Source organism: Eretmochelys imbricata, chromosome 6, assembly GCF_965152235.1.
Source record: "Eretmochelys imbricata isolate rEreImb1 chromosome 6, rEreImb1.hap1, whole genome shotgun sequence".
In the NCBI taxonomy this organism is placed as follows: Eukaryota; Metazoa; Chordata; order Testudines; family Cheloniidae; genus Eretmochelys; species Eretmochelys imbricata.
In genome coordinates this window covers 11,284,626-11,307,975 of record NC_135577.1, presented here as the reverse complement: position 1 = coordinate 11,307,975, position 23,350 = coordinate 11,284,626, and the positions used below count along the sequence as shown (strand labels likewise).

Genomic DNA, 23,350 nt, shown 5'->3' with positions numbered 1-23,350 from the left:
CTGAGCTCTAGTGCTATCATCACTGGGGGGCAGGGATCACACAGGGTGTGGGGGAGGCAGAGCTAGGTGGTGGGGCTCCCCTTGTGGCACGGGGCCCTCAATGCTGAGCTAGTGAGTGAGTGAGCTTGGATTGCCACAGGGAGCATAAAATGGCTCCTGAGTACGGGACCTCCTAGCCTTGTGGGAGGGTGGTTGTGGGGCTAAGTTTTCCGGTAACTCCTCCCACTGGTCCTGCTCTATGACTGGCAGCAACAATGGCAGCCCCCAATGTGGACAGGTCCTCAGGTGGTCACTGATGGAATAATGACCTCTCACAGGGTGATTGGCCCATTAAGGGGAGCTGGGCCCAGCCTCACCTGTTACCCATCAGCTATCTCCCAGGTGAGAGTGATGAAGTGATTCTAAAAGCCAGTGTCATTATTATACTCAGTCTAGACAGGGGAAGGGGATGTGCAGTGGGGTCAGGGTTGGATGGGAACTGTAGTTTGCTGCTTAGCAGGTTCATCATACAACGTTGGGAAGGGGCACTATGGGAAACCAATGGCTTTCTGGAACTGGGGCTGGAGCAGAGGAGAACAGACACAAGCAAAAGGTCTCTGAGTTCCTGCAACCTGCTCTGAGCAGGGAATAGCTTTGTTTTGCATCTGAGTAATAAAGGAAGCCCTGAGAAAGCAAATCTGATCCAGATTCGGACATGGTATCAATCCTGCTCAGGCTGGGGAGACAAATCAGCAGCATTTATTATCATCTATCCTGGCTCAGAGTATGGGTATGTCTATACTGCTAAAAAAGGTTTGATCTTAACCTGGGTGAAAATAGCAGTGAAGACGCGGCAACTTGGCTTTTAACTTGGCTTAGCCTCAGACTCCCCTGCAGGCTTTAACTTGCACCATTAACCCGAGTTAAAAGCTCAGTTCATAGATTCCAAGGCCAGAAGGGCCCTTTGTGATCATGCAGGCCTATCCCCTGTGTAACACAGGTCATAGGACTTCCTAGTAATCATTCCTGTCTGCACTAGAATCGATCTTTCAGGAAAAGATCCATTCTTGATTTAACAATTGCCAGTGATGGAGAATCCACTGTACCCCTTGGTTTCAATGACTGCCACGTCTTCAGTGCTATTGTAACCTGGGTTAGCTAACTGAATTAGCAATACACCTCTTTATGCAGTGTAGACACACTCTATGAGCTACAGATCTTAAAAGTGCCAGCAGAGGCCAGTTCTTGCACCACACCAGAGCTCCCACTTTTGCCACTATTGGTGGGGCTGAACCAGAGGGAGCAACAGGGGGAGACCCAGGGAAAGCTCCTCAGGGAGCTTCCTGTCTCATCACCAGTGAAGAGGAGGGTGAAGCCTCGGTCCCCTACTACAAGGGAAAAAGCATTCCCACATGTTTGGCTTCTCCATGCAGTGGCAGCTGATGGCTCATGGGACACACCATGCAGCGGTGCCACAATGTGCCTGGACATACAGTGAGACTCCACTCCCTGTGGGCTGTTGGGGTGGGCAGTGATGGTGAAATGCCGCCCCTTTGGGATTTGAGGGGTGGGGCAGTGAAGGTCAGATGCTGCCTCTGTGACTGTTCTTGGGGTACCCAGGACTGTGAGTCATCTGGTTACTTCCTGCCTCTGGAAGAGGAAGCTCTGCCCGTGGTGGCTGGGTGTTAGCTGCCTACCACCACTGGCCTGTTAGCCACTCAAGCACTCTCCTCTGGGCTATGCCAACCCTGTCTTTGCCCTGCAGGTTAGTAATAGGTGCACCTCAATCACTGAAGCCCTTTGAAGCATTCCCCTGCAATATCCATCCCCTGACACTGGCTACTCGCAGAAATCCCAGATCCTCTGCCCCCAAAGTAGCAGGGTACCCCCAGTGTAACCTTAAATCACCCCTGGTGTATAACAGACAGTACTTGTAAGCACTTACAATAAAACCAAAGAAAGTTTATTTCAGAACTAATAAAGATTCAACTAGAAACAAGAGAGAGTGGTGGAAACAACTCGTTACAAGGCCAAACAAAAATCAAAAAAGCAAACTAGGGCTACAATTAATAGTTCCCTTTCCTAGCTAATAAAGTAGGTTTCTGCCCCAAAGTTTAGTCTGTTGCAGAGCTGGCTGGCTTCACAGGAACCAGGATCCCAACATTCATGAACAGAGTCTGCTCCACCACATGTATTCTCAAGGAAGGGATCCAAGGGGCCTCTCCCCACTGTGTGTTATACTGTGTCATGGAGCCACAGGATCGGTGCTACAACCTCAGCTTTGGGGTAGTCTCTTGGAGGAAGCCCTTTGATATGCCAAGGGGTCTCACTCTTCCTTCAGGGCAGGCCATACAGCCTCACGACCTCCTGAGACTGAATCTCTGAGGCTTCAGCTCTCCTGCTTCACACTGTGAGCTCTGTCCAGTGGGTCCAACTGAGACAGACTCCTGGTAGGACTTGGCCACTCTTCAGGCATTAATGCACCTTTGCAAGTATTTGCAGTGACATTCACATAGCATTGTGAAAACAGTTGGATTTATTAGTCAGCTGCAATACAGCATAGGAAGTCTTAGGTGAGCACAGAGAAAGAAAGGTTAAATCCCAACCCAAGTCCATTCTGGCTAACCCATGGCCCCAGCCAAGCTGTAGTGAATCTCTGTGACAGACTGTACTCTTATGTCCACCACTTTTACAAAATTATGATAAATCTTGTACAAAGTATGCCTTGTGAGGTATCACTTGAAAACTCATAATCCGCTGAACATTATTGTCATGGTAAAACGTGTAACGTTGTTAAAGTAAGTTATAAAATTCTTCTGTATAAGACATGTTCCAAGGCTGGGGAAGCAGCTCAAACCAGTTCCTCATAGACAAAAGGCAAACTGATGCCTCAGCCAGGTATCAACAAATCAAATGGACTACCACCGAGTTAAACGGCCATTCTTTGGCAGGAAGAAGAGTGTGAATGAGAAATTTACATCTTGGCAGTGGAACAGCCTGGCTGTCTCCTAGTTAACAGACTGGCTGTCTCCTGAACCCCAGCTGGAGAGGAGTCTCAGAGAGGAGGAAAAGATATAAAAATGAGGAACAGAGGCCGCAAATCACCTCTCCCCTCATCTGTACTCATGGCATCAACAATGTTTGAAAGACAAAAGAAGCATCATTGAACTAGGGGAAGGGTCCTGGCTGAAAAATCCACCCAGACTGCTGTAAGCATATGGCGAGAGAAACCTTTTTGCTTTAAATTCACTTAGCTTATTAAGTTAAGTATTAGTTTGCATTTTACCTTTTATTTCTTTGTAACCAGTTCTGACTTTTATGCCTCGTCACTTGTAATCACTTAAAATCTATCTTTCTGTAGTTAATAAATTTGTTTTCACTGAACCAGTGTGTGTTTGGATTGAAGTGTTTGGGAACCTCTACTTGAGATAATGGAGTTTGTGCATATCATTTTCCATTAATGAAATGACAGACTTTCTATGAGCTTGTATTGTCCAGGAGGGTGTTGGGCAGTAAAAGATGCACATTTGTGGGAACAAGTCTGGGACTAAGAATTTTCTGGTGTCACTCTGCAATATAATTCAGGAGCAGCTGACTTACAGCACTCATATAACTCAACTGGGAGTAATTTACATCCTGGAGTTGTGAGTGAGCAGTCTGGGAGTGGCTGCTCTCACAGCAAAGCAGTGTAAAAGGCACCCCAGGTTGGAGAATTGGGGGAATACAGCTGTTCAACAGGCCAGATTGTACCCTGGGGAACATCACAACTCCATTGTTTAGTTTTTGTCTCCGTCCATCTGACCTCTTGGTCAATTCCCAGGTGACAGCCCCTGACTTTCTACAGAAGCCAACCTTTAACACCCCACCTCCTCAGTTCTTAGTCTTTTGTTCTTCAGCCTGTGTTTTTGCTTAGCTTCCCTGCTGAGAGGTGGGGAAACCCTTCTCTCTCTGGGTCCTTGGTTGCTAGGTGTCAGTGTGCTGGTGACTGGGTTTACCATTGTCTTTTTGGACTTTCCATTTATATGGGGCTGGTCTCGGCCATTCTTTTTTAAAAGGACCCTGTCATGGAGTATATGTACCCCACTCTAGCCCAGCAACTAAACGGTTAACACAGGCACTGCCTGCCCTCGTTGATTGGCTGCCTCAGCGCAGCTGGGAGGATAAAAGGACTGGGAGGGGGTGGTGTGGTTCCTAGAGGAGTAAGCAGGCCTGGAGGAGGGAACTCTTCCCAGCAAGCTGCTGAAGAACTGCTCAGGGACACCACCTTAGAAGGAGACAGCCTGCAGAACCTGGGGGAGGTAAGTAGGAGTGGAGGATACAGCTGGAGATGATGAATCCTGATCCAGCTTACTTAGCTTGAGGGGCCTGAGTTGGAACCTACTTGAGTGGCTAACCCCCTAATCATAGGGGTGAAAACTAGGGGTGTGGGGTGCTGCAGCACCCCCAGGTTTTATGCAGGGCTACTGGCCCTGCACCCAGGCCTCCACTCTCCAGCTTGGCTCCTGGCTGCTGGCCTGTGCCTAGGGCTACCGCCCCGAGGCCCCACTCATGGCCCTCTGCCTGGGACTCTACTCTCTGGCTCTGTGCCTGGGGCTTGTGTCCCAGCTGTTGGCTCCATGTCTGGGGCCCTGCATGTGGTCCCCTGCTCCCAGGGCTCTGCTCTTTGGGTCCCAACTGCTGGCCCCATGGCTGGGTCTCTGCTACTGGCACTGTGCCCACCCCAGCCTTTGCCCCCTTATCCCTGTGTGGGTCCCTCCGTCCCAGAGGCATGGCACTGCTCCTGGTCCCAGCTGGGGGAGAGGTGTGGACAGGGATAAGGGGGCTGGCTTTCAGCCTCCCTGCACTGTTAAAAGGGTTCCAGTGCCATTGCCTGCGAGGCTGAGTTCAGCTGTTATGCCCTAATCTGCCCAGAGGGGGCACCATTGCACTGACACCAACTCACAAACCCATCCAGCCTCAGACAGTTGGGTGACATTCATACTTGTGTGTCGTGGCCTGCCCTGCGAGCAAACAGTCCTTCCCACCCCTCCAATGGCTAACAATGCAACACAGGGGAAACTGAGCCTCATAGAGGGGCTCATAAAATATTACAGAAAATTCCCACTTTGTCACATATCAAAACAATCGTTTGTCCCTTCATAGCTAGGGGACTCCTTGTCCATTGTACTGTCTCTTTTATCTCTGTGTTTTCAGATATTTGCAGTGGTCTCTGATAGTTTTCTATTGATAATCTGGGGATGGAGCAAGGCTAGACAATTGAGCCTTGCATTACATCACCAGCTAATGAGGGAGGCATGACAACTCCTGGTGATAACCCATTCAAGCAGACATACTATCCCTGGGAGACTATCTTCTACTCTGAGTCCATAAAGCATACTTTCAACATAGTTATGCTTCTTAAATTATTACCTGTAACAACTACTTGCAATGATTAGGAGTCTTGATAAATCACGAGCTTTCTGTAGCTACCTTCCATGTTACAGTTTATGGATAAATGCCTGGCAAGATATGTTTGATGTAGTGAGTTTACCACGTCTGAGGCAAGAGTTACTTGCAAAGAACAGGGGACCTTTTGCTAAGGGACCTTTGTATCACTCTTGTGGTTAACTCAGTTAATCCCCAATGGGATGGTTCATCCCTTTCCCTACAACTAGTATGTATGCCAGCCTCCCCCTGCCCCATGGGGCTGATCAGCATCACTCCATTGGAATCAAGGAGGCCAGGTACCCAGTGGGTGTAAACTGGTTGTAGCTCTGTTGGAGTCAGTAGAACCAGATCCTCAAATGGTGTAAATCAACCCAACTCCATTGGAATCAATGGGCCAGATCCCTAGCTGGTCCAAATCAGCTGGAGCTGCTAAATTCCCAGTTGGTATAAATTTGGCATTACTCCATTGGAGTCCATAGATCCCCAGCTGGTGTAAATGGGTGCAGCACTACTGGAGTCAGTGGAGTGATGCCAATTTACTCCAGTTGGGGTTCTGTCCCGTTGTGCTGAGCTCTGGGTACCACATCACCAAAGTGAGATCAGCACACTGGGAGCTGCTCAGACAAAAGCTCAGGTGTCTGATTTAGGAGGGTCTAGCTAACTTAGGGATGGAGCAATGAAGGGTAGTGGTGACACAGGATCTCTGATGGGTTAACCCACCCCCACCAAGGAGGAAGGAGCTTAGTCTCACAAACAGGAGAATAACTGGAGTCCTAGGATGGAACCTGAGTGAGGGACAAGGGGAGCGAGGAGATGGTCCAGGAGGTGGGATGACTTAGGCCGTGGGATGACTTAGGCCATGGGATTGGCCACCGGGGGAGGTGATGAGAGCCCCAATGGCATTGAACGTGACTGGCCAAGACAATGGGAAATGGTCCTGTAGGGAACAATGCTGCCCTGGCTTCGTGGCAATATGCTGGGTGGTGTCGTTGGTTCTTCCCATCTCTCACACCAAGGGGTCTTTGATGGGTGTTCCCTTACTCAGATCTTCCAGACAGGAGAGGGAGCCTCACCCTCAGCCCTTTGCTCAGCCTCATCTGTTACACATAATAAATACTAACTAGGAGTATTATTGCAGCATCCAGGAGCCCCAGCCATGGTCCAGGACCTTACTTTGTGAGGTGCTGTATAAACACAGAACAAAGACAACACCACAGTCCCTCCTCGGGCTTATGCCCTGCAGAGACTTGTGGCTGTGGAGTCTTGTGGATGGGTTCAGGGAATTGGTCAGTGGACATGGATGGGGCCACCGTGGGTCACAGTGGTGGGAGTCGTGCAGGAGCCGGGCTATGCTATTAGGAGCTGCGTGGGCTGGTAGTTGCCAGATGGTGCCAGGCAAATCTGGGAGGAATTAGGGCTATCAAACATGAACTTGTGATCTGTTACAGAGCTGAGGGAGTGAATCATGTGAGCTGGAATATGGCTCCTTCTCCACTCTGGTCTCATTCTGTGCCAGATTATGGGGGAGGTATTTGCCCTTCCTGTGGCATCATTCATCCCCGGTGATGCATGCTGCGAGGAGGGCAAGATCTGCCCTGTCAGTCCCTGCTGCGTGGGACCCGATGCCCATGGAGATGCTGGAGGGCAGAGATGGTCCTGGGATGGGTGCAGGACACTGGGGTGTCCCCAGGAGGAGTATGGAGGTGGCTAGGAGAGCAGGCAGCTTCTCTTGGGTTTTCGTTTGCGCTGGCCCTTCCGCATGGTGCTCAAGGCAGCGCTGGAGGCCTCCATGAAGTTGTCGGTGATGTTCTCTTGGTACTTGGCCGAGCACTCGAGGTAGGTGACAGCGTGTACCTCCCGGGCCATGGCCTCTGCCTGCAACAGGGGAGTGGTGTGAGACCCACAGAAGGCATAGGGCTGGGCAGGGCCTGGGGTACCTGCTGAAGGCATGTTGTGCCCATTGTACAGCCTGGGGCCTCCAGGATCCATTCCCATTGGGCATCACCTCCCCAGCTACCATTCCTGGGCTTCCTCGAGTCTCTGGCAGGGCCCAGGACATGCCCTGCTTCGGCTGACTGAATCGCTGCCTTGCCACAACCTCATCCCAGCATGGAGTCTAGGAGCTTGGCTGAACCCTGGCCCATTATCTCTGGGAGGGACTATTTTTCCTTCCTGAGGATTCAGGATGGTGTGTGTTGGCCAAGGGGGGGAGAGGCTTTGTCACCTTATGGTAGGTGATGGGCTCTAGCTGGGCCTCGTGGAGCCGCCTCAGAAGGACCTTGTCCTTCCTCAGGTCAGTCTTGCAGCCCACCAGCACGATGGGGATGCCCTTGCAGAAGTGATTCACCTCCGGGTACCACTATGCAGGGAGAGAGATGGAGACAGGGGCTGAGCACTGGGGTGGGAGACCCCACATGCCCTCAGAGGCTTTGGGGGAGGGTCTGAGCCCCATGTTCATCCCCATTAAATCAGAGAATGGGACATACCCCTAAGGAACACAATAGAGGCCAGCAGAACAGAGCTAGAGCAGTGGTGGGCAAACTTTTTGGCCTGAGGGCCACATCTGGGTATGGAAATTGTATGGCAGGCCATGAATGCTCACGAAATTGGGGTTGGCTGTGCGGGAGCTCCTGACTACTCCAGTCCCAGGCTGGCACTGCAGGGAGTGGGGTGGGAGCAGTGGCTGTGTGGGGGGAGCTCCCAGCTACTCCAGCCCCAGCCTCTCCAGAAGGGGGTGCTGCAGGGAGCAGGGAAGCAGCACTGGCTGTGGCAGGAGCTTCCAGCTACTCCAGTCCCAGCCTCTTCCATTTGATCTATAGAAGTTTTGTTACCTTTGTGAGAATGTTGTTGAAGCTGTTGGGACTGGTGATGTCGAAGCACATGAGAATCACGTGGGCTCCTGTGTAGGAGAGGGGGCAGAGCCTGTCGTAATCTTCCTGCCCTGTGAGGAGGAGATGGAGGTCACTAAGTACCCCTCCCCTTCAAGTGCAGGGTCCCCAACCCCTCCCCATCCTCTGTATGTGAGAGGGGATCCAGTCCCCAAGGACAGCCAACCATGTGTGTGTATTCAGCCACCCACTGGTGCACTCACACATACATATTGACACACTAACGTGTGCTGATACATATGTGCATGTACACTCTCTCTCACATATGTGAAGGAGACTCCGCTGGTTGGAAGGCATCAGGTGCACTGTCCTGAGATGGGGGGGGTTCCACGACCACCACTCCCAAGAGAAGGAGGCAGGTGGTGGTGGTCAGGGACTCTCTACTTCGGGGAACTGAGTCATCTATCTGCCGCCCTGACCGGGAAAACCGAGAAGTCTGCTGCTTGCCGGGGGCTAAGATTCGCGATGTGACAGAGAGACTGCCGAGACTCATCAAGCCCTCGGATCGCTACTCCTTCCTGCTTCTCCATGTGGGCACCGATGATACTGCCAAGAATGACCTTGAGCGGATCACTGCGGACTACGTGGCTCTGGGAAGAAGGATAAAGGAGTTTGAGGCACAAGTGGTGTTCTCATCCATCCTCCCCGTGGAAGGAAAAGGCCTGGGTAGGGACCATTGAATCGTGGAAGTCAACGAATGGCTACGCAGGTGGTGTCGGAGAGAAGGCTTTGGATTCTTTGACCATGGGATGGTCTTCCAAGAAGGAGGAGTGCTGGGCATAGACGGGCTCCACCTTACGAAGAGAGGGAAGAGCATCTTTGCGAGCAGGCTGGCTAACCTGGTGAGGAGGGCTTTAAACTAGGTTCACCGGGGGAAGGAGACCAAAGCCCTGAGGTAAGTGGGATACCGAGAGGAAGCACGAGCAGGAATGTCTGAGGGGAGGGCTCCTGCCTAATACTGAGAATGAGGGGCGATCAGCAGGTTATCTCAAGTGCTTATATACGAATGCACAAAGCCTTGGAAACAAGCAGGGAGAACTGGAGGTCCTGGTGATGTCAAGGAATTATGATGTGATTGGAATAACAGAGACTTGGTGGGATAACTCACATGACTGGAGTACTGTCGTGGGTGGATATAAACTGTTCAGGAAGGACAGGCAGGGCAGAAAAGGTGGGGGAGTAGCACTGTATGTAAGGGAACAGTATGACTGCTCAGAGCTCCGGTACGAAACTGCAGAAAAACCTGAGTGTCTCTGGATTAAGTTTAGAAGTGTGAGCAACAAGAATGATGTACTGGTGGGAGTCTGCTATAGACCACCGGACCAGGGGGATGAGGTGGATGAGGCTTTCTTCCGGCAACTCGCAGAAGCTACTAGATCACATGCCCTGGTTCTCATGGGTGACTTTAATTTTCCTGATATCTGCTGGGAGAGCAATACAGCGGTGCATAGACAATCCAGGAAGTTTTTGGAAAGCGTAGGGGACAATTTCCTGGTGCAAGTGCTAGAGGAGCCAACTAGGGGGGAGCTTTTCTTGACCTGCTGCTCACAAACGGGGAAGAATTAGTGGGGGAAGCAAAAGTGGATGGGAATCTGGGAGGCAGTGACCATGAGTTGGTTGAGTTCAGGATCCTGACACAGGGAAGAAAGGTAAGCAGCAGGATACGGACCCTGGACTTCAGGAAAGCAAACTTCGACTCCCTCAGGGAACGGATGGGTAGGATCCCCTGGGGGACTAACAAAAAGGGGAAAGGAGTCCAGGAGAGCTGGCTGTATTTCAAGGAATCCCTGTTGAGGTTACAGGGACAAACCATCCCGATGTGTCGAAAGAATAGTAAATGTGGCAGGCAACCAGCTTGGCTTAACGGTGAAATCCTAGCGGATCTTAAACATAAAAAAGAAGCTTACAAGAAGTGGAAGGTTGGACATATGACCAGGGAAGAGTATAAAAATATTGCTCGGGCATGTAGGAATGAAATCAGGAGGGCCAAATAGCACCTGGAGCTGCAGCTAGCGAGAGATGTCAAGAGTAACAAGAAGGGTTTCTTCAGGTATGTTGGCAACAAGAAGAAAGCCAAGGAAAGTGTGGGCCCCTTAATGAATGAGGGAGGCAACCTAGTGACAGAGGATGTGGAAAAAGCTAATGTACTCAATGCTTTTTCTGCCTCTGTCTTCACTAACAAGGTCAGCTCCCAGGCTGCTGCACTGGGCATCACAACATGGGGAATGGCCAGCCTTCTGTGGAGAAAGAGGTGGTTAGGGACTATTTAGAAAAGCTGGACGTGCACAAGTCCATGGGGCCGGACGAGTTGCATCCGAGAGTGCTAAAGGAACTGGCGGCTGTGATTGCAGAGCCATTAGCCATTATCTTTGAAAACTCGTGACGAACGGGGGAAGTCCCGGATGACTGGAAAAAGGCTAATGTAGTGCCCATTTTTAAAAAAGGGAAGAAGGAGGATCCTGGGAACTACAGGCCAGTCAGCCTCACTTCAGTCCCTGGAAAAATCATGGAGCAGGTCCTCAAAGAATCAATCCTGAAGCACTTACACGAGAGGAAAGTGATCAGGAACAGTCAGCATGGGTTCACCAAGGGAAGATCATGCCTGACTAATCTAATCACCTTCTATGATGAGATTACTGGTTCTGCAGATGAAGGGAAAGCAGTGGATGTATTGTTTCTTGACTTTAGTAAAGCTTTTGACACGGTCTCCCACAGTATTTTTGTCAGCAAGTTAAAGAAGTACGGGCTGGATGAATGCACTATAAGGTGGGTAGAAAGTTAGCTAGATTGTCTGGCTCAACGGGTAGTGATCAATGGCTCCATATCTAATTGGCAGCCGGTGTCAAGTGGAGTGCCCCAGGGGTCGGTCCTGGGGCCGGTTTTGTTCAATATCTTCATAAATGATCTGGAGGATGGTGTGGATTGCACTCTTAGCAAATTTGCGGATGATACTAAACTGGGAGGAGTGGTAGATACGCTGGAGGGCAGAGATAGGATACAGAGGGACCTAGACAAATTGGAGGATTGGGCCAAAAGAAATCTGATGAGGTTCAATAAGGATAAGTGCAGGGTCCTGCACTTAGGATGGAAGAACCCAATGCACAGCTACAGACTAGGGACCGAATGGCTAGGCAGCAGTTCTGCGGAAAAGGACCTAGGGGTGACAGTGGACGAGAAGCTGGATATGAGTCAGCAGTGTGCCCTTGTTGCCAAGAAGGCCAATGGCATTTTGGGATGTATAAGTAGGGGCATAGCGAGCAGATCGAGGGACGTGATCGTCCCCCTCTATTCGACATTGGTGAGGCCTCATCTGGAGTACTGTGTCCAGTTTTGGGCCCCACACTACAAGAAGGATGTGGATAAATTGGAGAGAGTCCAGCGAAGGGCAACAAAAATGATTAGGGGTTTGGAACACATGAGTTATGAGGAGAGGCTGAGGGAACTGGGATTTTTTATTCTGCGGAAGAGAAGAATGAGGGGGGATTTGATAGCTGCTGTCAACTACCTGAGAGGTAGTTCCAGAGAGGATGGTTCTAGACTATTCTCAGTGGCAGAAGAGGACAGGACAAGGAGTAATGGTCTCAAGTTGCAGTGGGGGAGGTTTAGGTTGGATATTAGGAAAAACTTTTTCACTAGGAGGGTGGTGAAACCCTGGAATGCGTTGCCTAGGGAGGTGGTGGAATCTCCTTCCTTAGAAGTTTTTAAGGTCAGGCTTGACAAAGCCCTGGCTGGGATGATTTAATTGGGGATGGGTCCTGCTTTGAGCAGGGGGTTGGACTAGATGACCTCCTGAGATCCCTTCCAACCCTGATATTCTATGATTCTATGAATTTGAGGCCTGGCTCCTGTTGTTGGAAGGGATGGGGGGCCAGCAGTCCTGGGCTGTGTCACTTTAAGTTCAAGGTAGGGGATAGAGCTCAGGATGCCAACAGCAGAACCCAGAAAGAACTTTGATCCCAGGGTGCTGATGTGAGCCTGTGGGAAAGGGGCCCTTCTGTTTCCAGGGAAATGTTTTAAGAAAAGGAAGGCTAAAAATATTTTTTTTCCTGAACATGAGGAAAATCTGCTTTTTAAAAAAAAAAACTTGTAAGAAATGTCACTTTCTTTCAAAAACCATTGTGGTAAAAATTGGCTTGTTTGAAAGTGTCTCTTTTTCTACCCCAAATTTGCATGCTAATAAAAGCCACCCACTGATTTGCATAATATGCCACACCCCAACACACATGTATAGTGTACACAATCAAGCTCCAACTACGATTTGCATAGCAAGCCATGCCCCAAGCCTTATCCCTGTGACCTTTTCTGACTACTGTACCCCTTTTAGGAGTCTGATTTGTCTTGCATATCCCAAGTTTTACCTCACTTAAAATCACTTGCTTACAAAATCCGACATAAACCTACAAGTGTCACAACACACTGTTAGTGGAAAATTGCTTACTTTCTCATTTTTACCATAAGATTATAAAATAAATAGTACAATATTTGTATTCTGAACATGTTAGTGTATAGTATACAGAGCAGTATAAACAAGTCATGGTCTGTATGAAATTTTAGTTTGTACCGACTTTGCTAGTGAACATAATGGCCATAGTGGGTCAGATCAAAGGTCCATCTAGCCCAGTATCCTGTCTTCCAACAGTGGCCAGTACCAGGTTCCCAAGAGGGAATGAACAGAACAGGTAATCATCAATTGAGCCATTCCCTGTCGCTCATTCCTAGCTTCTGGCAAACAGAGGCTAGAGACCCCATCCCTGCCCATCCTGGCTAATAGCCATTGATGGACCTATCCTCCTTGAATTTATCTAGTTCTTCTTTGAATGCTGTTATAGTCTTGGCCTTCACAACATCTTCTGGCAAAGAGTTCCACAGGTTGACTCTGCATTGTGTGAAGAAATAGCTCCTTTTGTTTTAAACCTGCTGCTTATTAATTTCAGTTCACTGCAAGGTCAGGATCCTGACACAAGGAAGAAAGGAGAGCAGCAGAATACAGACCCTGGACTTCAAAAGAGCAGACTTTGACTCCCTCAAGGAACTGATGGGCAGGATCCCCTGAGAGAATAACATGGAAAGGAGTCCAGGAGAGCTGGCTGTATTTTAAAGAATCCTTATTGAGGTTACAGGAACAAACCATCCCGATGTGTAGAAAGAATAGTAAATATGGCAGACGACCAGCTTGGCTTAACAGTGAAATCCTTGCTGATCTTAAATACAAAAAAGAAGCTTACAAGAAGTGGAAGATTGGACAAATGACCAGGGAGGAGTATAAAAATAGTGCTCAGGCATGCAGGAGTGAAATCAGGAAGGCCAAATAACACTTGGAGTTGCAGCTGGCAAGGGATGTTAAGAGTAACAAGAAGGGTTTCTTCAGGTATGTTAGCAAAAAGAAGAAAGTCAAGGAACATGTAGGCCCCTTACTGAATGAGGGAGGCAACCTAGTGGCAGAGGATGTGGAAAAAGCTAATGTACTCAATGCTTTTTTTGCCTCTGTCTTCACAAACAAGGTCAGCTCCCAGACTACTGCACTGGGCAGCACAGCATGGGGAAGAGGTGACCAGCCCTCTGTGGAGAAAGAAGAGGTTCGGGACTATTTAGAAAAGCTGGACAACCACAAGTCCATGGGGCCGGATTGTACTGCATCCGAGAGTGCTAAAGGAGTTGGCAGATGTGATTGCAGAGCCATTGGCCGTTATCTTTGAAAACTCATGGCAATTGGGGGAAGTCCTGGACGACTGGAAAAAGGCTAATGTAGTGCCCATTTTTAAAAAAGGGAAGAAGGAGGATCCTGGGAACTACAGGCCAGTCAGCCTCACCTCAGTCCCTGGAAAAATCATGGAGCAGGTCCTCAAGGAATCAATTCTGAACCTCTTAGAGGAGAGGAAAGTGATCAGGAACAGTCAGCATGGATTCACCAAGGGCAAGTCATGCCTGACTAATCTATTGCCTTCTATGATGAGATAACTGGCTCTGTGCTTGAGGGGAAAGCAGTGGACGTGTTCCTTGACTTGAGCAAAGCTTTAGACACGGTCTCCTACAGTATTCTTGCCAGCAAGTTAAAGAAGTATGGGCTGGATGAATGGACTGTAAGGTGGATAGAAAGCTGGCTAGATCATCAGGCTCAACTGGTAGTGATGAATGACTCCATGTTTAGTTGGCAGCCGGTATCAAGCGGAGTGCCCCAAGGGTCAGTCCTGGGGCCGGTTTTGTTCAATATCTTCCTTAATGATCTGGAGGATGCTGTGGATTGCACCCTCAGCAAGTTTGCAGATGACACTAAACTGGGAGGAGAGGTAGATACGCTGGAGGGTAGGGATAGGCTACAGAGGGCCCTAGACAAATTAGAGGATTGGGCCGAAAGAAATCTGAGGTTCAACAAGGACAAGTGCAGAGTCCTGCACTTAGGACAGAAAAATCCCATGTAGTGCTACAAACTAGGGACCGAATGGCTAAGCAGCAGTTCTGCAGAAAAGGACCTAGTGGGTTACAGTGGATGAGTAGCTAGATATGAGTCAACAGTGTGCCCTTGTTGCCCAGAAGACCAATGGCATTTTGGGATGTATAAGTAGGGGCATTGCCAGCAGATCAAGGAATGTGATCGTTTCCCTCTATTAAACATTGGTGAGGCCTCATCTGGAGTATTGTTCAGTTTTGGGCCCCACACAACAAGGATGTAAAAATACTGGAAAGCATCCAGCAGAGGGCAACAAAAATGATTAGGGGATTGGAACACATGACTTATGAGGAGAGGCTGAGGGAACTGGGATTGTTTAGTCTGCAGAAGAGAAGAATAAGGGGGGATTTGATAGCTGCTTTCAGCTACCTGAAAGAGGGTTCCAAAGAGGATGGATCTAGACTGTTCTCAGTGGTACCAGATGACAGAACGAGGAGTAATGGTCTCAAGTTGCAGTGGGGGAGATTTAGGTTGGATGTTAAGAAACTTTTTCACTAGGAGCACTGGAATGCATTACCTAGGCAGGTGGTGGAATCTTTTTCCTTTGAGGTTTTTAAGGTTCGGCTTGATGAAGCCCTGGCTGGGATGATTTAGTTGGGGATTGGTCCTGCTTTGAGCAGGGGATTGGACTAGACTACCTCCTGAGGTCCCTTCCCACCATGATATTCTTTGTTTTGGTGACTCCTAGTTCTTATGCTATGAGAAGGAGTGAATAACACTTCCTTATTTACTTTCTCCACACCAGTCATGCTATTATAGACCTCTATCATGTGTCTCTCCCTCCCCCCTTAGTTGTCTCTTTTCCAAGCTGAAAAGTCCCAGTCTTATTAACCTCTCCTCATACAGCAGCTGTTCCATACCCATAATCATTGTTTCCCTTTTCTGAACCTTTTCCAAGTCCAATATCTTTTTTTTTTGAGATGGGGTGACCACATCTGCATGAATATATGCAGATGTGGGCATACCATGGATTTGTATAAAAGCAATAGGATATTTTCTCTTATCTATCCCTTTCTTAATGATTCCCACATTGTTTGCGCTTTTGACTGCCACTGCACATTGAGTGGTTGTTTTCAGACAACTATCTACAATGACTCCAAGATCTTTCTTGAGAGAGTGCTTTTTATGTAGCCTGTTGTAAAATGAGACAAATATCTAGATGAATTGATGTACCCCCGGAAGACTTGTGTACCCCTGGTACACCCCATCCTCTACCTATACATACCCACTGTGTCCCACAGATTGATTTGCACCGGCTTGCCGCCAATCTGGAAAGAGGCAGAGTACTTCTCAAACACTGTGGGGACATAGACCTAGGAGGAGAAAGGAGGGGAGAGTCACTGTGCTGGAAAGAAAGAAAGACAGCCATCACTACTGCTCAGCAGGCTGGCCCACGGGGAGCTAGTGTTCATTCCTCTTTAAACGCTTCTCTATCAGTTTATCTGAAGTACTCACATGACCTCCAACACCATAATAACTGAGTGTCTCACAATCTGTAATGTGTTTATCCTCACAACACCCCTGTGAGGTAAGGAAGTAGTACCTCCGTTGTAGAGATGGGGAAATTGAGGCACTGAGCAGAGCAAGGTCACACAGGAAGCTCTTTGGAAGAGCAGGGACTTGAATGGAGGTCTCCCAAGGATGGCCATTAACCACTGACTGTACCATCCATTCACTGCAACAGTGTGTTTTCTTCTCCCCTCCCCACCCATGTGATTTTCTAGGGTGCTTGTGCTGTGTATCTCCCTGTGGTTTATTGTTTTATTTACATGTGGAGCTGAACCAATATTGTTCAGTTCAGGGCTGAACTGAAAGGAAAAAAAATCAGTTTGAACCAAAATGGATTTTTTGGGGGGGTTTTCTCGCTGAAACACAAACCAAAAACAAACAAAACCACCCCCAACCCTGACCCCCTCCCACCCCAGAAAAAAAATTCATTTTGGATCAAATTAATGTTTCATTTGAGCAGAGACATTTCCCTCCTAGTGTTTTGTTTCATGTTGGATTGGTTTTGGGTGTGTTTCACCCTTTTTCATTTTTAAAAAACCTGACTACACTTCTAAATGAAACACTGATTTGAAATGAAATGTTTCATTTCGAAACAGTGAAATGCGACATTTTCTTTTATTAAAAACCTTTTTGCCCCCAATTTTTTGGAGGGGGTCAAACTAGTCACTGAATTTGACCCAAGTTTGTGAATATTTTTGGTGCTCTAAAAAATACATTTTGTGGGCAAATTTAGTATTCACTGAAAAAATGGTTTCCCAGACCTATTTGCTTACCAGAGACACCACCCCATTGTGCTTGGCCCTGTACATGTAGAAGAAGGCAGTGGTTCCAGCCCCAGAGGGTTTACATGCCAAGCATGAAGTCAAAGAGGACAGGTGGCTGCCACAAACACAGTAAGATGGCCATGGTGAGTGGAACCCACAGTGACCAGAGCTCCCCAGTTGCTTGGAGGTTGGCATCATTTGCAGGCCATGCAGCAGAGGTGGGTTTGAAGGAGAACGTGTTGGCTTTTTGTGCTTCTTCCAAGCTGCCCCTCCACCATGCGAGAAGTGCAACCTGAGAGCAAGCACCAAGGTGCTAGTGGGGAGATGTGAGCAGCGGGCAGTTCAGGTGGAAGGGCAGCCAATATAGAGTGCCCCAATGCATTCTCCAAAGAAGAGCTCTGTGTGAGCTTGGAAGATTTTCTCTTTAAAAGAGATTCCCTCACCCGCCTTGTGTGTCTAATACCCTGGGACCAATACAGCTACAACAACCTTTCATATCGTCTTTTTGAACCAGCTTATAGCATTGAATAGGGCATGATACCCCTGCTAGAAAATTATATAAAACAGGTCACAAAAGCCTTTAGAAAATGTTTCATTCGCCATTGCTTTCTATAGTAAGTTTGTAGAGGAATTCCTACAGAGCCCCCTTGTTTCCTGCCCCACTAAATTCCATAGGATTTGCCCTGAAAGATTAAGACCACCTTTGATTTTTCACCCAAGAAACCTGAAGTAGCTCTGTCCTTCTGACTGGGCTCCATTTATGAAACCACTGTGATCGATCCGATGGCCGTACTGGTGTATGCATGCTTCAGCAAACTGCCTGGGCTAGTTAAGGTCTAGACTAGACCAACTTTCTGTTTCAAGCTCAACTCTTCTAAATGCTAGAAAAGCCTCCCCGTTACTTGGGTTCCTTTGACATTTTGTGTGGCGCATGGAGGTGTGGGTACAGTTAGTGTGCAAAATTTGGGGTCATTTCCCCAAGGGGTTACTGAGTTTATACTAGTGCAGCAGTTCTCAAACTGTGGGTCAGGACCCTGTTTTAATGGGGTTGCCAGGGCTGGTGTTAGGCTTGCTGTGCCAGGTGGTGGGGCTTGGGTGGGCTCAGGCTTCTGTCCCCCATCCTGGGGTCATGTTGTAGTAGTTTTTGTTGTTGGGGGGGGGGGGTTTGCAGTGCAATGAAGTTTGAGAACTGGTGTACTAGTAAAAAGAACGAGGAGCACCTTAGACTAGTACAGCATGCCCAAATAAATTTGTTAGTGTAACTCTGTCACCACTAGGGGGTTATACAGCATGGTCTGTATGTGTACAGCCAGAATGGCACAGCTACAACTTGTGTGTGCAGCCAATGCCTTACAGCATCTCAGCATGTAGCTGGGAAGTCTGGAAATGCCCCAGTTCATTGCTGGAGGTGACCCAGAGCTGGGATCTCTCTAGCCACTGCTGGCTGCCAGGACGATCCTGTTTGGGTGAGCTCCTGCTGGCTCCTTGGGGAGGGTGTTTGCTGGTGGCCTTAGCAGAGCAGGTTCCCTGGGCAGGGAGAATGTGATGAGGCCAGGACTCTTCCCCAGAGCAATCACTTTCACTTCCCTTGGCCAGCTGGGCTCCCATAGTTTGCTGATGGGGGGAGTTTCCTTCCACTCCCAGAGGTTCCTGCCTGGTTTTGGCCCACAGAGGGCTTACTCAGAGCACCTGGCAGGGGGGTGTGGGGCAGAGAGCTTGTGTCAAGGAGGGGCTGCTCTATGGACCAGGGGTTTGACCCAGTGAGGGCAGAGGTTACCTTGGAAATGGAACAGGTGGGCCAAGCATGGCTGGTTCAGGGTTCCATGTGGGGAGCAGTGTGAGGGGGGTTCTCTCTGGGTTGGGGTCCCCCAGGGGAAGCTGTGTGTATCTGGACTGGGACACTGTCTGTGTCCCATGCAGGGGGAGGAACCATGTGAGGGGAGGGGGGGTCTAGGGCAGCATCCCATGGAGAAGCAGTGTGAGGGGAGGAGGGGGATGTCTCTGGGGTTGAGGCAGGGACAGGGTCCCATAAGGAAGCAGTGAGAGGGGTCTCTCTGGGGCAGGGTCCCCTAGGTGGAGCAGTGTGAGGGGAGGGGTATCGCTCCCCAGGTCATGCTGGCTGAGGGGGGGTTCTTACCCTGGGGAAATCCCCCTTGGCAAAGACCATGAGCAGGGAAGTCTTTCCGCAGCCACTGTCCCCCACAATCACAGCTTTGATCTCAGTGAGCTCAGTCTCCATGCCCCCTGGTGTCCGGCACTGTGTCCTGTCTCCTCGCTGCATCTCCAGCGCCCTGTGCCTAACAGCCCATCCAGGGAGGCTCTGCCAGTCTCCATTACTCAGCTGCCCTGAACTGCCACCTGCCAGCAGGCACCATCCCAGAGCCTGAGACCTGGATAGGGCAGGATTCCTTCCCCCTCAGATCATGCCTGAGCCTGCCTTCTGTATGGTGAGTCGATGACCTCCGCTCTCCAGGCCTCCTCCTCCCCAAGAGTAACTCCTCTGAGTTACTCTTGGCTCTGAGACTGCAGGTGACACTGGCTTCCGCCCTACACCCAGCTCTGGCAGGAGGGTGCAGCCAGGAGCCAGAGGGGTCCACACCCTGCACGTGGCCTCCCATAGGGTGCGGAGAGTGGGGGCAGGTGTGGCCAGGAATGTGACTAAAGCCAAGGGAACAGGTTGGCACAGGAGAGAGTAAATAGTGACACACACAGGCACACATGCTCACTCTATCTGGACTCAGATGTAGCAGATTTCAATCTTTGGATTTTTATAATTTCAGTGGATAATATTGATGTTGATATTTTAGCATTTTGCCCCCTGATTTGTCTAGGTTTAAACTTTCACAGTTGCAGGAAATCCTCAGATCTATGTGTCACATAGTGGGGGAGAGGGCCAGGCAATCACTTAATGGCAGTAGATGCTGAGATTCAAAACCGTAAAGCTTTGTAACGGTTGACACATTGTTAAATCACAAATTATCAGAATATACCAACTCAAATCAGTTCGCAAGCAGCCTTTTTTTACCTTGCCTTGCTGTACATTTAGCTGGTTAGTGAAGGAAACCGTTCTTCTTTGGGGTGGGTGGGTGTGTATGGTGAAATTGACATGTAACAATATTCACCAATAAAAATAGAATGCTATCTACACTGCAGGTGCAAGGTGTGATTCCCAGTCCATGTTGACCTGGTTAACCTGTGGAACACATTGCCAAGGAGGGGTTGTGAAGGCTAAAAGTCTTCAAAAAGAATTGGATAAGTTCATAGAGGCCCAGCAATGGCTGTTACCTAAGATGTTTGGGTACACAACCCATGCTCTGGGTGTCCCTAAGCCTCTGACTGCCAGATGCTGGGACTGGATGACAGGGGATCAATTTCTTGATAATTGCCCTGTTCTGTTCATTCCCTCTGAAGCCTTTGGCATTGAGCGCTGTTTGAAGACTGGATACGGGGCTGGATGGACCACTGATGTGGCCATTCTTATGTTCTTAGGCAGACTCATACTAGCTCAGCTCAAGCTAGTGCCATAAAAGTAGCAGTGTGGATGGAGTGGCCCAGATGGTGGCTTGGCTTAGCCAAGCCAATGGAGCTGAGACCCAGAGGGTGTGGTGGGCTCCACACTATTTTTGCTGCACCAGCTTGAGCAGAGCTAGTGTGAGTCTGTATATTGGCCCTGGGTATCACAGCTCCTGCTGCAGTGCAGCCGTACCCTGATGTGTGCTCCTAGTCCACACGTGCATGCACCAAGTCATCAACTCTGAAAGTTATACAACCATGAGTCAGGCCCCCAAGAATCAGGAGAGCCACTTAGGAAACTGGCCCCAAACCAGGATTCTTTTTTTTTTTTAAAAAAAAAAGATTAAATTGTGTCTTTCATCTTGTGGGGTTTTTGTTTTGGTTTTTTTTAAACGCCTTCTGCCCCAGCGTGTGTGTGAGAGAGAGGGAGAGACAGACAATCACAGCATGCTGAGAAAGGGGATTCTGGCCCAGCTGCAGGAGCTCTCAGGGCACAGCTTCTCCCTGAGCCCCAAAAGTCTAATAGATTAATTCTGACACCCACCTGCTAGCCACACACCTGCCCCTCCCTCCAACTCCATGTCCACTTCCCCTGCAGCTCCCAGGCCTTGGTTCTTCACCCCCTTCTCTTGGATCTGATGTTGCAAGGATGCAGAGGGGTGTGGGGAATGAATGGGGCCAGATCCCCAGCTGGTGTGAATTGGCCATAGCTCCTCTGGAGTCGATGGGACTGGTGGAATCTGAAGGCTGTGAGGCCCAGGGAAGGAAGAGGAATCCAGAGAGGGTGTAACAAGTCAGGAAGCTATAAGCCCTGTGCCCTGAAGTTCTACACTAGGAAGCATCCGATGAAGTAAGCTGTAGCTCACAAAAGCTTATGCTCAAATAAATTGGTTAGTATCTAAGGTACCACAAGTACTCCTTTTCTTTTTGCAAATACAGACTAACACGGCTGTTACTCTGAAACTAGGAAGCTCGTTACTGTCACCTACTGGTGAGTTGCAGGGAGCCTTCCAGAGCTGCTTCATGACCCCAGATGGCCAGATGCTCCCCACAGGGAGGAGCTTTCCACTGCCTTCTATTGGTGGGTCATTTTGGTAAAAAATTTAGTGAAGGTTTGTCTTGAGGGGTAACAAGACATTATTATCTCTTTGCAGTTCTCTTTCCCTTTGCTCACCCAACAGAGTGTACCCTAGGAAAGAGGTCACCCCAACCAAAAGCTCAGCCTGGTATGGCTGGGTAGTGGCATAGGGTACAGGCAATATAGAGAGGCACCTGATGTTTAGTGGGAATCTAATGTGGAAAAGGCTGTATTTAGAATCTTTTATGCCATTGATCTCTTTCTATAGAAGGCTTTGAGAAGAAGTGTTCATAGAATCATAGAATATCAGGGTTGGAAGGGACCCCTGAAGGTCATCTAGTCTAACCCCCTACTCGAAGCAGGACCAATTCCCAGTTAAATCATCCTAGCCAGGGCTTTGTCAAGCCTGACCTTAAAAACCTCTAAGGAAGGAGATTCTACCACCTCCCCAGGTAACGCATTCCAGTGTTTCACCACCCTCTTAGTGAAAAAGTTTTTCCTAATATCCAATCTAAACCTCCCCCACTGCAACTTGAGACCATTACTCCTCGTTCTGTCATTTGCTACCATTGAGAACAGTCTAGAGCCATCTTCTTTGGAACCCCCTTTCAGGTAGTTGAAAGCAGCTATCAAATCCCCCCTCATTCTTCTCTTCTGCAGGCTAAACAATCCCAGCTCCCTCAGCCTCTCCTCATAAGTCATGTGTTCTAGACCCCTAATCATTTTTGTTGCCCTTCGCTGGACTCTCTCCAATTTATCCACATCCTTCTTGTAGTGTGGGGCCCAAAACTGGACACAGTACTCCAGATGAGGCCTCACCAATGTCGAATAGAGGGGGACGATCACATCCCTCGATCTGCTCGCTATGCCCCTACTTATACTTCCCAAAATGCCATTGGCCTTCTTGGCAACAAGGGCACACTGCTGACTCATATCCAGCTTCTCGTCCACTGTCACCCCTAGGTCCTTTTCCGCAGAACTGCTGCCTAGCCATTCGGTCCCTAGTCTGTAGCGGTGCATTGGATTCTTCCATCCTAAGTGCAGGACCCTGCACTTATCCTTATTGAACCTCATCAGATTTCTTTTGGCTGTAGGAGCTTTGTGACCAGGGTTGGGTCAGAGGTGGCTATCGGCAGAAGTTGCAGAGTGGACTGGAGACACTATGGGGAACATTGACAAAACAATCCATATCTGGTGAGTTAAAGTGGTGGAACCTCAAGACTCGACCACATAGCCTTTCCTTAGGGGCTGGAGACAGATCTGTCTGAACGCTAGACTGTGTGACCTATAAACAGCAAATTGAGTGGCGTGCTTAGTGGGGAAGGGGGAAATGAGTGCTAAGGGTGGGGAGCTGAGATAAAGGACTTTGACCAAAGATGACATGGAGTGGGTGCCCGACTTAGTAGTCATATATAGTTGATTGATTGTTACTGTACTTCCCAGAGTGGATTCTGTGTCCCTTCCCCATCATACAGTTCTTTGTTTCATACCTGCTCACTGCATGTGGGTGGGATATGGATGTCTGTTAAGGTCACCTGGGGAAGGTATTTAGGTTGTTTGTTTGGTTTTTTTTCTTTTTTCTTCATGTTTCTGAGTGGGGGCTCAAAGTGTGGTGGGTTTTTTGCTTTTGTTTTGTTTTTGTTTTTGTTTTTTAAAGGAACCCTAGATATTTGAATCCAGCACTCTTAGCTGACCACAACGCCTGGCAGAAGACTTGGTTAGATCTCAGGACCTGGGGTGGGAG

At 49.0% G+C, this 23,350-nt stretch overlaps 1 protein-coding gene across 1 annotated transcript; it reads right to left on the bottom strand.

Annotated features, from left to right (window-relative positions):
* Window positions 1–7,113: 7,113 nt before the first annotated feature.
* RHOD (ras homolog family member D) lies at window positions 7,114–19,254 on the bottom strand. The gene is made up of 5 exons (XM_077819253.1): window positions 19,153–19,254; window positions 15,968–16,055; window positions 8,238–8,347; window positions 7,631–7,765; window positions 7,114–7,281 (listed from the first exon to the last, which is right to left on the bottom strand). The coding sequence occupies exons 1-5, from the start codon at window positions 19,252–19,254 to the stop codon at window positions 7,114–7,116; spliced, it is 603 nt and encodes a 200-aa protein (XP_077675379.1).
* Between the last annotated feature and the right edge of the window lie 4,096 nt (window positions 19,255–23,350).